Source organism: Lycorma delicatula, chromosome 4 (genome assembly GCF_047948215.1).
Source record: "Lycorma delicatula isolate Av1 chromosome 4, ASM4794821v1, whole genome shotgun sequence".
In the NCBI taxonomy this organism is placed as follows: Eukaryota; Metazoa; Arthropoda; class Insecta; order Hemiptera; family Fulgoridae; genus Lycorma; species Lycorma delicatula.
Window position 1 is genome coordinate 186,480,959 of NC_134458.1, and position 17,761 is coordinate 186,498,719.

General features: G+C 32.1%; 1 protein-coding gene across 2 annotated transcripts; it reads left to right on the forward strand.

Annotated features, from left to right (window-relative positions):
* RpS21 (ribosomal protein S21) lies at positions 1-7,825 on the forward strand. 2 transcript variants are annotated; one of them, XM_075364853.1, is made up of 5 exons: positions 1-101; positions 193-249; positions 793-928; positions 7,025-7,080; positions 7,749-7,825. In XM_075364853.1, exons 2-5 carry the CDS (start codon positions 200-202, stop codon positions 7,756-7,758), a joined length of 252 nt encoding a protein of 83 aa, XP_075220968.1. In that variant the 5' UTR covers positions 1-101; positions 193-199; the 3' UTR covers positions 7,759-7,825. The 2 variants fall into 2 exon arrangements, with proteins under 2 accessions (XP_075220968.1, XP_075220967.1); XM_075364852.1 differs by having other exon boundaries at positions 39-249.
* Positions 7,826-17,761: the final 9,936 nt, after the last annotated feature.

Below are 17,761 nucleotides of genomic sequence, written 5' to 3' on the forward strand. Positions count from 1 at the left end.
GGCTAGTAATAGAATATTCACTTTATGCCACGTCCAATGTTGGCAGCAGTGGGCTTCCTCTGTTAATATTTTTCGTTGTGTTGCACGTGTGGTGAAAAGTTGTACGTATAATTTCATTAAGAATAATTACGAATAATAATTTTTGTAACTCTGGTTACATTAGAATTTTTATACAATTATCTTTTTCCCCAGATCAATTATGGAGAACGATGCAGGAGAATTTGTGGATCTGTATTGCCCAAGGAAATGGTACGTATTTTTAGGTTAAACACGTTTATTCATATTGGCTGTGAACTTATATTATTAAGCTGTATAAGGTTTTATCCTTATTTCCAAAGTTTAAACGCTAGGGAGAAGTTATACAGCAACAAATGAATGGCGTTAACTAAGAGTTTTTTATTTGTAGGAAACGTCAGAAATTATTTTTTTGCGCGTTACGGTGATTTAATAATTACGACTGTTTTTTCTGCTCTTTTTTTCCTAACTCAATATTTAATTTTTAAAAATCGTTTATAATGAATTAACCTGAATCTACAAGTTAAGATTCATGAATCCATCTTCAGTATATATTATATGAAGACATATAGTACACTAAAAAACATAATGTGGCTGACGCTCACCGAATTAAGAAACGTTCATCCATCTTAAAGAACTTTTACTCAAATTTTTTTATGCTGATTATAAAATAGAAAATGTTTTGTTAATATATTCCAATAACTATATATATGATGTTAAAGTTGTAAATAACTGACATACTTGTTCAAGCTCACTTTGTTTTATTTTTTGAAACAGCTCGGCAAGCAATAGAATAATCCATGCCAAAGATCATGCATCAATCCAGTTAAATATTGCTGATGTTGATTCTGCTACTGGTCGTATGGTTGAAACATCAAAAATGTATGCAATTTGTGGAGCGATTAGAAGAATGGTGAGTTAAACTTATTTTATATTGGTTTCATAATTGTCTGGTTTCCACATTGCTGAGGTTTATGTTCATATTTTAATCTACATAGAACTAACAGAAAGTTATTCTGTTTTGTTCCCTCTCTGAATAAGCTATTTGCTTCACAACCAAAGTGGGGTTATCAGAGTTCATCATTATTCATGTAGAACTGTGGTTCATCAATTTTTATTAAACCACATTACTGGTTCTCTCGAATTCTAGCACTAACAAGCCTGTGATTCTATAGTTATATTAACTCTTCCAGGCACAGAAACTTCTAAACTTTCTTCCTATTTTTATTTGTGACTTCTTTTACTATATAAGTGCAAGAAGCATTTTTTTATTCTTTTAGTCCTTGAAAGTCATTCCATGTCAAATCAAAAAGCCTCACAACTTGACTATCACCAATCTCAACAAAATTCATAGTATTGATTACATCTATAGTAATGCAAAAAAAAAATATTTTTTTAGTCACAGTTTTTTGTGTAGGGCCATATAAAAATTGCAAAAAGCAAGTTTCAGAAAAAAAAATTTCTCAGCTCCTATAAGAGCTAGAGAGCTCAATTTGGTGTCATTTTAAAGCTCTGGGAATGGGCTTTCATGTGATATAACTTGGCAAGATTTTGTGACATTAATAGTTCAAGGCAACCAAAACATTTATTTGACCTTGAATATATCCAAAAGTGGTTTGTTTTAATGTATTTTTTGCTTCCTAAATGTGTTGTACATATGGTAAACATTTTATAATAGGATCATGGTGGATGTACTCACTACTTAATTGCAATTTGTATAGCTTCCAAGATATTTACAGTAAAATTACACAAGATACACTTTTTTTTACAACTTCTGGTTAGCATTGTCCACTTTGCTTTCAGAGGTTATAAACACTTCCTGTTGGATTTACCCTGGGATCTACTTTTGAAGTAGCATCACTCCTATGTACATTAAGAACATCCTCAAAATATGGGAAGGTGAAGAGGTCCTTGTGGATAGAACTTCATCTTCACTGTTTGATTTTCTGAATTCAGTCTAGAACACACCCCAACCACCAGTGTCCATCATATCTGCAGATCAATAACACAACCATTTCTGTGAATTCAAGATCATCCTCAATATTTGTTCTGCTTGCTACTGTTGAGTTGTTAAAAAATGAAAACACCCTCACTTGTATCTGATTCTTGTTCAGTAGATCAAAAGTGTGGGAGTTTCTGAGTGCCTGTTGTGGTTCTTGCTGTCATTGTTCTACTCTTCCCCTTTATGCTGTTCAGTTGTACTGTAATTGGAAATGTGTTCATTTGCCCAGTCATACAACTGTTGTGGAGTCATGATCTGATAATTGTAAATCATTTGAAGTCTTGCTGTAGCTGCAAGTATTTTAACAGTCCCACCCACGCCATCACATGCACTTTTGCCATGAGATGTGGCAAAAAATGCCGTTCTGTTCTGATCCCAAAATCTGATACATGGTAACAGAGTTTGAAAAAATTGAGTTTGTTTTTGTACTGAGAGACACCACCAACACTGTAGTAATAAATCACGCTTGGTTTTGTGGTAAAATTGTTAAGCATGAAACCAATTAAATATTTATGAAAAAGGTGCACTGCTATTTTGTCATGTGTGAAACAGTCAGAAATTATGACAGATATATGCATCAGTTGTTGGATCTTTGAAATAGATTGTGAAGGGGTGAACTTGTTGCCTGCGTATTGTTCCATAGGAAAGCTTGGGCTGCATCCTGGAGAATGAATGAATAGTTCTCAGCGAAGTTTCAGATAACAAGATGTTTACCATTTTTCAGATGGTGAAATAACTGGACTGTTGACTAGAAAGAAATGAGTGTTGAACAAGTTTCGGAAGTTTTTCAAAAACTATACTGATGAATTCTTCAGTAGGTTTGACTAATGTCTCAAGAGATGCCCTTTTTTCAACTTAAATCCATTGTTTGTAGGTGATATTTTCAATCCAGTTGAGCTCGAAAGCTTCCTCAATCCCTCCCTTGACTTTTTCAAACCCAGGACAATTTTTGCCATTTCCAAAGCAGCAAGCTTCAATTGGATTAGCACACACTACATATGTCATATTTTTGGTCTATCACCTTCTATCAGTTCTTTCATTCTACAATGCATAACCTTATGTTTTGCGTTTTGATGTGTTGTACATACACAAACACTGTAGGTTCCACTTGCACCTGCAAAAACGCAGTACTTAGGCCTAAGTTCATTGAACTTTGAAAAACCCTATTTTCAGCAATGAATACCTCTGTTTAAACAATGCAAAAGCTTCACAGAGATTACACAGTTCATTTTTTCTGAACATGCCCTTGTCTTCCATTTTCTTAACAGAATTTTTTTTTTTCTGGTCATCATTCGACTTAACTTCCACACTCATATAAATTTGTTACTTTTCTGCTGTTTCAAAATTGTCTTTAAAAGTTTCAAATGTCTTTAAAAGTCCAGCTTTTAGGGAGCATTGTCAATATTTGCATACTGATGCTCTCATCTGTAGTATTAAATTTTTCCTTCAATTGGTTTATAATTCCACGGTCAGAGGAGAGAGGAATAGCATGTTTCTGAAACCATGTTCAATATTTTTTGCTTTTGAAAACTACTGCTTTCTTAAGCTTTTCCTGAAGGTATTTTCGCTTGCATAGTCATTTTTCTGAGTACGTGATCATTTAAAACAATCAAACTTTTGTTCAGAGCATTTACAGCTTCATCTTTTTCTGGGGAACACGAAGAATCTAACTGTTGAAATTCTTCATCAGAAGTAGATTCTTCAGCATTATATTTAGCAGATGCTTCTAACTGTTGGTGGCAAGTATCACAAATTTTGTAACCTTTTTTAAGAAAAGTAAACGTTTGCACCAAGTTCTTGCTTGCACTTCTCAGGTTTTTCTTAAAGGAATTATGACTTGAATTTTCAAATCGATTGCAACAGTACATTTTACTTAAAGCTGTAGAAGTTGATGGTTGCTTGCTGGTTACTGTATTCTGGTCCAAGACCACAATTAATTAGTCATAAAACTGCAAACCATAGATAAAGGCAAGCCCAGTTAACAGAGTGACTGAAAAATCTGACAAAAATATTTTTATTTTTTTTTCATCACTTTATAGATATGGTCAATCCTCTTGGGGAGTACACCACTGAACCAAGAGATGATCCAGATTGAATATTATTTTATTTGTCTCAACAGGATAAAGCATGTACATTCTTTTGCTGGCACTAGGAGTGCATGTCATGACATGCTACTCTTCTGCCTCATCAAATGACCCAGACTGGAAGGAGAGAGTTTTCATTGATGAATATCAATTAGCAATTGCCACATAGGGGGAACAATTGGAATATTCTGCTGTATCTAATTATTAAAAATTAATTTTTAACGTGATCCCATTGCAATCCCATTATGAAATGTTTACCACATATACAACATATTAGGAAGCAAAAAAAAATTTTTTTATTTTTTTATTTTAAATACAGTTTTGGATATATTCAAACCAAATAATGTTGGTACTTTTCAAGATTCCTGCAGCCAATCTATAGTCAGTCAGTTGTCGTTATAGTTCATTGTTAGATGGCGCCACTGAAAGGAGAAAATAAATAAATAGTACTTTTTTTTTCTTTTTAAATACATTGTACTGTAATATCATTAAAATAATACAATGATACTGTAATAATAAAATGAAGTACAGTATTTTTTGAGTATAGTAATTTATTGTATAACTTAACAAGAACCTAATGTGTGTTTCTAATGTGTGTTTAAAATAATGTATTAAATATCATTAAAATAATACGATACTGTAGTAATAAAATAGTAAAATAAAGAACAGTATTTTTTGAGTACAGTAATTTACATATATCATTTATTGTATAACTTAACAAGAACCTAACCTGTATTTCTGCATTAACTGTGAGTCAATTTACATGATTTCATTATACACGGAAATGTAAATTGAAGGTGCACTGTGCAATAAATTTATATAAATAATTAAATAAATGTATTTATAAATTTATATAATAAACAAATCTAAAAGTATAAATATAATCAAACCAAACTTAACCTTTGCTCAATAGTCAAGGTTAGCGAGCGTAGGTTAAGTTTGCTTAGAATATATTTATAATTATATTTCTCTATTATATAAAGTTAGATTTATTTTCGCCTTTCAGTGGCTCCATCTAACAACTAACTACAACGACAGCTGACTAACTACAGATCGGCTTCGGGCATCTCGAAAAGTACCATAATGTTTTTCTGACCTTGAACTATTAAATCGCAAAACCTTGCCAACTGTTATGTCGTATAAAAGCTCATTACAAGAGCTTTAAAATGAGCTCTCTATCTCTTATAGGCGCTGAAAATATTATTCTTTTGTAATTACCCAAACCTTGCTTTTTGCATTTTACCCAAACCTTACATTTTTACAGGATCCTACGCAAAAAAAAAATTGAGTGACTGAAAAATATGAAAAATATTTTTTGCTTCACTTCGTGGGTAGAGCCAAACTTGTAAATTTTATTTAAATTACCGAACATGAATCTGAGAGGTGCATTTATTTTCGTTGATTTGATGTGGAGTGGCCCTTAATTGATCCCAGTCCTGTGAAATTAACCCACCGGGTTGGTCTAGTGGTTAACGCGTCTTCCCAAATCAGCTGATTTGGAAGTCGAGAGTTACAGCGTTCAAGTCCTAGTAAAGCCAGATATTTTTACATGTATTTGAATACTAGATCGTGGATACCAGTGTTCTTTGGTGGTTGGGTTTCAATTAACCACACATCTCAGGAATGGTCGAACTGAGAATGTACAAGACTACACTTCATTTACATTCATACATATCATCCTCATTCATCTTCTGAAGAATTATAGTTACCGGAGGCTAAACAGGAAAAATAAAAAAAAGTCCTGTGAAATTGTCAGTGCAGTTAATGTTAACAAAGTTAATTGTACGTAGAATTCTGCTACCTTTTAAATTTTAATCTATAGTAACATTTCTTATACAGTATGACATGTTAAAGTATAACTTTAATTTTTTTATCCATATTACTGTGCATTTCCTAAAGCTCCAATTGCAAATTACTCTGTACTTAATGTTCCTTATTCTTTGTTTCTCTAATTCTTTGTTTCTCTAAAATCGTAATAATGTTTTGTACAATAAATATTAAAAGTTTTCATCATTATATTAAAAATCTTGTAAAACAGTTTTCTCAGATTTGAATTCATAACTCAGGAAAAAATATATAACGAATACTATGAACTACTATAATATTAGTCATAATAGTGCAAGAATGCTGTGATTGAAAGTATAGTGAACTTTTTTTTAATCTAGTAATTTAAACAATTTAATAAAAAAAAAAAATTTAATTCTATTATCAACAGATGTTTTTGATTTGAGTGTTATTTTCTGCCCTTCCTAGCATTTGTAGTCCACTCTAACATAATTTAGCCCAACATTTGTAGTTTATGTATTTCAGAGTACCTTTACATTTAGCACTCTAGTGCTAAAAGTAGTTTTGAGAATGGAAGTTTTCCGAAATGCGTCCACTACAAATGTTAGTGACAATGCTGTGAAGAACAGAAAATAGTAAAAGTATAGAATGTAATTTGAAAGAGTAATAATACAAATTGCCCTCAACTTTATACATAACTAATGTAGAATGCACTTACAAAATGACTACCAGATGAAAATTTGTCAAAGAGTATGAGTATAATTTGCATTTGAAATAAGATTTACGACTATTTTTACAGTTACACTTGTGATTTTGCTAGTTAAAGACTACTAGTTTGGCAAGGTTCTAATGGCATAAGTCTGTAAGACCAAACCCGGTTAATGTAATTGAAAGAAATAATGAAATTCTTTCTTCTATTATTTACTTAAATGCTGATATAAGTTCTGTTCATTTAAAATATTTTTAAAAAAGCACTGCTTTCTCTGGAGTTTCCCTTTGTTGAATAATAATAATAATTCTTTGTTGAATATTGATTAATATTTACATTACTGGCAGAGCATATATGTAGAATATTTCAGACTTTTTTTAATAATGTACTTTATTGAGTAATAAAAATTATTTTTATTTCTTATTTCAGGGTGAATCTGATGATTGTATCAACAGGCTAGTTAAAAAGGATGGTATACTTCCTAAGTAAGTCATATTTAAATTCTTACATTTCAAACATTATAGTTGTTATTAGTTTAGTCTTAAAGAGGAAGATATTAAGGAATAGCCTCCTCAAGTAAAGATGAAAAATTTCATCTGTTTAGTGTTTATGTGTGGTTAATATTTTCACTATCACCAGTTATAATAAACAAAGTTTAATGAAGAAGAAATTTATTAAAAAAATCTGGTTTCAAATTATTATTATTATGACATTTAGAAAGGTGGTTTAATATTTTGTTGAATTAAAATTAATTTGCAATCATACTGTACATTAAGAAATTCTTTGTACAAAATTCTGCTTAAATTATTTGTATATTATAAACTGTTACGTATTATATATTTATTATATTTCACAAATTTAATAGGATTACATAGTAATATTAATAATAGACATTAATCTCTTATTTTCCTACAATCTTTATATACATAATAGATTTATATTAAAGTTCTAGTAGAGAAATAAATTTGGTACTTTACTAAAGTAAGACCTGAGATAATCTCAAAATTTTGTCATTTTTCACTTAATTTAATCTTGACTGTACATTTATTTCATGTTTATTATAGCATTTACATTAGTATTTGATAATGTTTAATTTCTTTGTCTAACAAACTTAATGTAAATTTATATAATGATTGTTGTATTTCTGTTGCAGGAACTTTTAAATTTGGATCTTGATTTCAATCAATATTTAAGTTTTATATTGAAATAAAAATTTAAAAAAATTTAAAAGCCTTTTTCCTTTTTTGCTTTATTTGTCATCAAATTACATTATCAAGAAAAATTTCTATTCATTTATTTACTTTTACTTAGATTTATGGAATAGCTTGTGTAATAAATTGTATTACAAATCCGCTCTCAAGCAGAACCTTATGCAGAGAACAAGCAAAAATGTAATAATATGGAAATTCTGAATATTATATAAACAATACAAACAAAAGAAAAGCTTACATTAATGATAATGATAGAAAATGCCCATCAATATAAATTATTTAAAAATTAGTTCTGTGATACATAACAAATCTTCAAAGGAGAATCCTTTAATACACCTGTAGAATTAAAAGTTTTGAAGTCTGTGTTAATGCTCATAACAATCTGTAAGTAGTGTTAATAATTGCTGTTTTTTTTTCCTCTAATTATCAAAATTGAATTGGGATAAAGCCATTCAGTAGTGTACAAATATGGTTTATATTGGTCCTCGACAGTTCTAAAGCTTATGTTACCGTTTATTAATTTTACTATACATTTATTACATCAGATCAAAAGTAATTGAAACTATGATGCTTTGTTTTGTTCAGAATTTAAAAAATATATCAGTATATGACGAGGAAAGGTAAGACGCTATCAAAATTATACTAAAATAGCACGAAAGTAGTATCTTTTGAAAAATAGCTCAGTATGCGAGACAAATAACAATTAATAAATTTACTCTACAGAAAAAATAACATATTCATTATTTTTGTGTTTTTTAAAGTAATCTTAACATCTACATATTCACTCAAATCAGTGATTGCAACCAAACATTTTCATATCCAGTAACTTTAGTTTAATACCACTCTTGTTCTTAATTGCAGTTTGCTTGTTGTCATTATTTGTTATTTCTGGTCTTGTAAAATTATATTCCAACTGACTCTTTGTCATACTCTGGGAAGTTGAGATACTTAATATAATTGACAAATAATTTAATGTTTCAAAATATTTTTGGTTCAGTTCAATACTTTTTGATCGTTTATCTGTAAAAATTGTCAGAAAAAGAAATTAGGCATTTTTAGCAATTAAAAAATATGTGGACACCACATGACTTCCTTGTATGCCTATTAAATTACACAAACACTTTTTTAAAATGAAAGTACATAAAATTTTATTTTATTAATAACTTATAGTTTGTTTTTTTGTTATTATTGAATTATTATTTATTGTAAAAATCTTTTTACAATTAGAGGTTAATTATTAATAAATCTATTTAAAAAAAGGAGATGAAGTCAGATTTGAACCAATGTGCCTTCCTCTTGTAAGATCCAAATATTATATTAATTAAAATTATATTTGGTTATAACTGGAACCAATGAAAATAAGTACCACTATATGTCGTTGAAAAGCCATCTTATTACTGCAGTTAAGAAAAAGTCCAAAATTCAAATTTTTTTGGACACTGTCCAGTCGATTGCAATCAAAAGGGGAGGTGCACAACTAGATGATACAACAGTTCTAAATCCAAAATTTCAACATTCTATGGCCAATCATTTTTGAGTTATGTGAGATTCATGTGTGCACACAGAGATTACGCCGAAACTAGTCAAATTGGATATTTCCAATGAAATCTGAAAACCTAAATTTTTCACAATCACTAGAATTCCTTTACTTCATAAAATCTTGTGAGATAGTTGATGAAGATTACCCAGTAAATGTTACACAAAAAAAAATTAGTATTTTTTTATTTAAAAAATTGCAGTTTTATTTATTTTAAAGTAATTCTGCTATACCAGTTTTCACAAAAACAAAAAAATTTATTTAAATATAAATATCTTTTATTAAAATAAACTAATTTTTTTGCATTTCCTGTAAAATTACAGTTTTGCAGGTTACCTCAAATTGCCCAGAAAATATCGCATAGATAGATTATCCCCAAATTATGTAAAAGCCAGCACCAAACGTTGTTTGCAGATTTAACATTACATTTTCCATAGTAATTCATTTATGGCTTTTAAACTCAACAAGGCTTTTTCAACTCTTTTACTGTCATTTAATATTATCCTGGTTCTTCTTTTATGTATAGTATTTTTGGCAATTAATAACAAGCGACTAATATAATTAAACTGAATATTAACTTTTTTCTGCTTCTTGTTACTTTACGAAGGGTGAATCAAATAAAAATTGTAATTTTTTTATAGATTTATTGATTAATAATTACACAATTCATACCTTCATCATTTCTCTGTATAGTCTCCTGCATGATCTACACACTTTTTTGCAAACGATTTGTAAGCTTGAATATTCCTTGTTCATAAAAAGTTTTAGATCAAGTCGTCAACCAATTGCGCATGTGCTTCCCGACTTCATTACTTTGAATCGTTCCCCTCCAAGAGATTTCTTTCAAGTGCACAAACAAAAAATAGTCACGGCAGCTTTTGTTGACTGTAGCAGCTGACAATAGTAAGCTGCATCCACCATTACTTGATTGTGGAGAAAATCAATGAGTAAAACTCCCCTTAGTCATGAAAAATTGTTGCAAGAACTTTTCTGGCTGACAGATTGACTTCCTTTGCCATTTTTGATGCATCATCACATGTGATGATGCGTCTCAAGAAATCATCCCCTTGCTGAAATTGACTCTGAAGTCTTTCGCAGATCTCCAATCTGACCTGTTTTTTATTTTTGGTCAACAACCTTGGAACCCTTTGAGCACTAATTTTTCAAAAGCCAAGATGATCGGTGATAATAGATTGAGCACTCCCATACCTGAGCTCCCTAACAGCATGGATGTTGTCAGCTGTAAAGCTTGGCTTTGGGTGTTGATCATGACTTTCTTGTACACCTTCAAATTTCTGGCTAGCATATACACTTGGTCCTGGAACAGTGAAGCATCCCCAAATTGTACCTTTAAACAAGTTAAAATATCTGCTGGTTAAAAACTTTATGATTATAGATTGTGCAACAGACAACATAACCTCTTGCTTACTCGTGGCTATACTGATGACAGAACAGAGCGGTGAAGTTAACCAATCTGGTTCCCCCTCTCTAACACACTGCACATTAACCCCCCACTCACCATCCAACTTGGAACTGCTTGCTGAGTAGAATAGCAAAATTATTTAAATTTGATTCACCCTTGTACACCAGAGGTACTAGCCATAATGTTTTTACTTTATTTAATTTAATTTCTTAAGAAAGAAACAGGTGTATATGGTGTAAGTTGTCCTTAGTCAACAGGACTACTAAACAGAATTAAGTGTAGTTCCCTGCTCAAGGATAAATCTACCTTACTCAATTTTTATGTGAGGAATTAATTATCTCAGATTAACAATTTTATTTTGACTGAGAAATGTATTGTTACAATAAATTTTTTAGGTTTATTTAAGTGAAAAAATACATAAATTTTGGAACTGTTATCAGCATTTTAACAATATCAAAAGTATTGAAGATTTTTTTTTTGTAATTGCATTCTATTTATAAAACTTGTTTTAATTTACATTCAGTCACACAATATATTTACTGTTTGCAGTGTATGTAGAACTAACACAAATATAACAAACCTGCAAAGTTTGGTTGGGGAATGTTTTTTAACTTTTTATAATTGATTCCTATGTATTTTTTAGCGCTGAATCTGTAAATAACCATAATTTTTTACATCGCATCAGGATTTTTTTGCAAATTTCAAATTTGTAAAAGTTGAAAAATTGCGAAAATGGAATACTATGACAAATCTTTTTTGGAATAATTGATATAAAATAGTAGGAGTTTTTAAAATAAGTACAGTTTTGAAATTAAAAAAAAACTAATACACAATTGTAAACAATTTCATTTTTATGTGAAAGCCTGTACTTTAATCTACTTTTCTACATATTAAGGCACTTTTATTTAGCAATCAGCTTTTTAACACCGTCGTCATAGAAGTCTGCCGCCGGACTTTATAACCACTGCAACACGGTTTTCACAATTTCATAGACACAAGTGTTTCATAAACATTTATTGAAACTTTAGGAAATTCTTCAGATAACGAAGAAATCGTAAAGTGTCTGTTCTCTCACTTTTTCGTCAACTTTCTGCACCGAATCTTAAGTAATGACAGAAGGTCGTCCATTCAGTTCATTATGGCGGCCATCTTTAAAAGCTCTAACCCATTCCATCGCTCATAGTGTTTTCTCCATACACTTCACTGATCTGACGATGAATTTCAGCCGCTCTCACGCCTGTAGCAGCAGGAAAATTAATCGTCCCTCGTATTTCACAGTCGGCGGGATTCTGGATCAGCGGAGGCATTTTAAATACTCGCAACAAATGTAAAAACAGTCGAATATTTCCGTAATAGCGTCTGTAGTTTGCCAACAGTGCGTATGTGTGGATTGCCGACCGTAGCATAACAGCAGCGGAATTTCAAACGATTCTTTAAAAACATGCCTCATAAACTTTTTTGGCTTATATTATGCATTCTTATAGCAGAACAGTTGAGTTGTCTGAAGTGGATGACGGGGGGGGGGATATATGAAAACCAAGGGAGTTGAACATGACGAGACTGTGGGAGAGCTTGGCCAACAGGTTGTGACTAGACTTAAGATGTAACCTATTGACAGGCAGCCACCCACGTCATTGTGCAACTATTATCAGTGCTGCTTCAACTATCAGCATGCATAAATCGAGTTTTTTTCTGCCCTCCGTGATCAAACACATTTTTGTCGGTGGAAAATATATTTTCAGCCCATAAAGTAAACTTTCCATTTTCAAGAGGCTGCAGAAATTCTGCTGATTCTTTTTTTTACATTTGTAGTTAGTTTTTGGTGGAACGGAAAAAAAGAAATAAGTTTCGTTCAACAAGTGTACCTCACGTATTTGGGAGTGAAAATAGGTGATCAAGAAAAAACTTGGGTACTCCACGACGTTTGTTGCACATGTGTTAAAGGACTTAGACACTAGTCAAAGAGTGAACAAGAAACGTTCAGATTTGGAGTTCCAATGGTGTGGCGAGAGCCATAAAATCACACCAATGATGGTTACTTTTGCTCGACTAATATTCACGATTTCAATTTGAAGAATAAAAAAAGAACTTTCTATCCAATTATGCCATCCGTTACGGCTGGTTCCTCATGGTCCAGACGTACCAGTGCCTATTCCGCCGTAAAATTTACCTGAAATAGAATGTCCCACAAGTGACTTAAATGAAGATAACATCAAGGAGTACGAACCCGGAGATAGCTGTGCACCAGAGCTTTATTCACAGTCTGAACGATTTGGTTCGAGACTTGCATTCGACCAAAGAAAATTCAGAATTGCTTGATTCGAGGCTTAAAGGGAAGAACGTGCTAGTCGCTGGCACCTCATTTTCCTGGTTTAGGTATAGAGAAAAGGATAATTAGTCTTCTGCACTGATATTCGTGGACTTCCGACTTGATTTAACATTCTGTACGAAAGTACTGATTGGAGACTGTTCATTGAGTCATCCAAAAGAAGCCTCAAAGTTGCCCTTCACAATGGGAATATGTATCCGTCGATGATTCTGTCCATTTAAAAGAGGGTTACAATAATTTTGAATTCGTTCTCGATAAAATTAAATATATGACAATCATAAATGGATTACGTGCGGCAATCTCAAAATAATATCAATGCTCCTAGACATCCCAACCCCGTAGGGGAAGATATCCGCCTTGTGACGCTTCCGGTCGCCACACCCCCCCACCGTTCATGGCCCCGATGGGCTTTAACGGAGCCGTCTTTCGCCCTCTAACTTGTTACATCTCACAGTAATAGGTCAGGCCTCGTTGGGATGCCACCGATGTAAATGTCTTTGTAGACAATTGCATCGGTGATTTTAGAACTCAGCTTTTGCCTTCGCTGTAGGCCTCGTCCGGACATCCAAACCCCGTAGGGAAAGACACCCGCCTAGTGACGTTCCGGTCGCCACACCAACCCCCTCTTGAATGTCCTACATCGTTTCCCTCTGAACTAGCTAACCGAGTTCGCGGAGCACGAACCCCGCGCCTAGTTCTACTTTTATGAGCCAATTTCGAGTAAATGTCTGGAATTCGAGGCAATTTAACAACAACATACCACCAAAAAGTGTTGTTCGCAACAACGAAATTTAGTTCTAATTCCCTTAATAAACTCAACTTCAGTTCATACCCCAGAATTACGGATTCCAGTCTGATCTACCAGGGAGAGGCGGACAGACCTCCTACTACCACTCAGCTCCATCGCAGAGTTCCGCGTGACATTTAGTTGCTTTCAACCAGCGTCGAGATGCCGCTACACCTCACATGTTCCTAGGACAAGAAACCGTTTGTTGCCCCATAATTTGGAAAGACGCAGTGATTCGAAGAGCCTTTGACAACTCTACCGAGCGAACCAAATGGGGGCATCGGGAGTCTTCGCAGGCTGCTAGAAGGCCATGTGACAACACTGTACTGAACAGATCTGCCTAAGTTAATTGAACGATCAATGTTCAGTTGTGCCGTCATCTTACACACACTTCCATGCTCCTAGAACAGCAAGAAGGATATACAAAGTTTCCTTGTTTTTTGTGTGAATGGGATAGCAGAGATATAAAATCATTGGATAAGAAAAGATTAGCCAAAAAGAGCTTCATCAGAACCTGGGAACAAAAATGTATTCCAAAAAGCTCTTGTAGTTCTGAATAAAGTTCTCCTTCCACCTTTGCATATCAAGTAAAGCTTGATGAAGCAATTTGTCAAAGCCTTACCAAAAGAAAGTAAATGTTTTAAATACATCAGTGAAAATTTTCCAGTCTTATCAACCGCCAAACTAAAACAGGGTGTCTTTACTGATCCTGACCTTAGAAAACTTTTCAACTTTTCAAAGATGGTAATTTTGAGAAACAAATTGAAGTTGCAGAGAAGGAAGCCTGGGGAGCCTTTAAAGACGTAGGAAGCAAGTTTCTGGGCAATAAGAAGTATCCGAACTTCAAATCAATCATTGAGAACATGCTGCAGAAGTGCAAAATTTTAGGCTGTTCCATGAGCATGAAGTCTAGTTCCATCTCCTAAATTCACATGTGGACTATTTTCCTGATTTTCAGGAAGCTGTTAGTGAAGAGATGGGTGAGAGATTTCAATAGGACATGAAAGAAATGGAAAGGAGGTATCAAGGAAAATAGACTACTATGATGATGACAGACTATTGCTGGATGTTACACCAAGGTGAACCCTAAAGAAAACATAGAAAGAAAAGTGCAAAGCAGAGAGCATAAGCCATCCAAAGAAACTTCAATACATGGAATAAAATTGTAAGTATTTTACATACTTCATCGTTGTGAGTAGGTGAAGAGGGGCAGTGGTAAGGCATGAGGTCCTCATAAAAATTAATTAATTAATTTTAAAATGCACTGTAATAGAAATAAGACCTATTTTGTGGCTATTTTCATTAGAAATTACAGGGGCAATGACCCCCCCACCCATCTCTTCACACCACTCAACTGTTTAGCTATAAGAATGCATAGTGTAAGCCAAAAAGTGATTAATTTATTACTAAAAAATTTTTATATCTTATTTTATTATATCACATTTTTGCAATTTTTCAACTTTTTATAAATTTTGCGATTTGCAAAAAACCTTGACTTGATGGAAAAAATGAAGGTTATTTTTGGATTCAGCAGTAAAAAATATCTATTATCAGTTCTCTTCAGAAAATTTATTATCAAAAACTAAAAAACACAACCATTGCAGGCTTGTGTATTTTGTAATGTGGTATAAATGTTTTACTGAACTGAGTTGCTTTGTGGATTTTGAACTGATTTATGTTATGTTTGTTACTGATTTTATTTTTTGCTTCAATAGCCTTTTCTATTTTATTTGTCTTATCATTCTAATTCATTATTACTAATAGAATGGGTGGTAAATTTATTTTGGACACTAAATAGATATACCACTCTCCATTATATAGACCCTATGTACCATTAATGTAGTTCAAAATACCTGTTCATGTAGCCTCTGTTTAAAATACATCCTATAGTGCTTAAGCAGGCTGCATGTATTAATGAAACTAACTGAAAGGAAATGTCACTAATCATTATTTTATTGTCCCTTCAGATCTCAAAATAAAATTAAACATTTGTAAATAGATAGATAGTCATGCAAACTCAACATAAAAGTGTCACTTGATTATTCTCTTTGAAAAAATTCATCCAACCTGCAATGCCATTTTCGTTTTAATACGATCAATGAAATTTGCACAAATTTTCAACTCCCACTTGACTGCCTTCACTTGCTTCCTGCATAAAAAACTGTTGAGTCTGAATAAATTTTTTTCATCTTCAATGGTAATTTGTATTTCTGGTTCAACTCCTTCATTACTGGCTTCAGCCATTGTGCTGGAATTTTCTACAATAGCAATGTTACATTCTTCATTTTGTACATATTCAATATTTTCGTCAATCCACATGAATTCTTATTAAACTATGACTGCAGAAAACAAAACAACCGGACAGTAACAAAAAAGTGTGACAGTACACCCTTTGTTGGCAAAATTAAGTTATTCACACTCGTGAAATAAAAAAAACTAAAGAGAAGCATGGAAATACGAACGTTCAATGTAGACATACTAAAGACAATGACAACTAACCATAAATTTCAAAGGAGCTAGTGCTTTCAGTGGGTATGACTCGCTGAAATTCATAGAAACCATAATTTAGAATGGATCTGTTAAACATTGATAAAATAGCAGGTGATATCATGTACAACGATAAACTCCTTTGTTATGATTAATGGACTGAAGCGTCATTACTGTAGTTTATCTGTAAGAATGTTTACTGCCTCTATCCTGCACCGTTATCTAGCTACATAATTCTCAGATACACAAAGTTCGTTGTTCACCACTGGCCTGTATTCATTTTTAATAAGAAATATACATTGGATATTGGTTTGAATAAATGAGTATTTATCAGTATAAAATATTGTTTTGTTTTTGTTCTTTAAAGAACTGTCCCAAAAAAGCAGCTGCACCAATTAACCAGTGTGCCAATTATCTGGAGTTGACTGTATTATTGTTAAAATTTAGTACCAGTAGTTTATAGAGTACAGTGGCAGTACTCAATAATAAAGAAATATCTTAAACAAAAAAAAAGTTAATAAAAAATAAAACATGGCTGTGGTATCAAAAATACTACTACAGAGCATACATAACCGGTACCACAGCCATGTTAAAAATAGTAATAATAACATTGGCCAACACTGAAAATAAAATGTCAAGAAGGACTTTCAGTGTTATAACTTGATTATTTAAATAAAATTAAATGCTATTTTCACAGAAAAAGTTTTTACCCTTACTTTTTCTGACTTACTGATAACTACTGCATTAGTAGAGGGAAAAATAATTTTATTTCTCATGGCAATCAACCTCCTATGTTTAACCATGCAGCAAACAACCCAAAAAAGAAAAGCAACAGCTAATCATAAAATTTTTTGGTTTGAAAATGTCCAAAACTATTAGATAAATTTCATTGAAATTTAGATATGCTACAGCATATCTAAATGCTGTTACACTACAGGTACATTACTGCACTAGTACTAGTGTATGTGGAACTTTGATCAGAGTCTTTCTTGAGTTCCACTAAATTTGAGCGAGGCAAGTTAGAAGCATGGTTTATTAATATGCTGCAAGTTGGAACATGTAAAGAAAATAAAATAACAAAAAGTTTGTTTTCTTCTACAGAACTGCATAAATTTTTTTATTCTTTCACACAACTTCTACATTGAAGGTATTTTAATCAATAAAAAATTTCAATATTACTCTGAATAACATCCAACATATTTGTTGAAATTTATTATTATTCTTAAAAATATATGAAGCAAGTTATTATGTTTATCTTGTCAGACTATAATATTAAAAAAAGTTTCAACTTCAAAATTTTTGAAGATATGGTTTACAAAGACAAGGAAATGAATTTAATATAAATTAATAATTAGTATAAATGCTTAATTTTATGCTTTGTTAATAAGTACC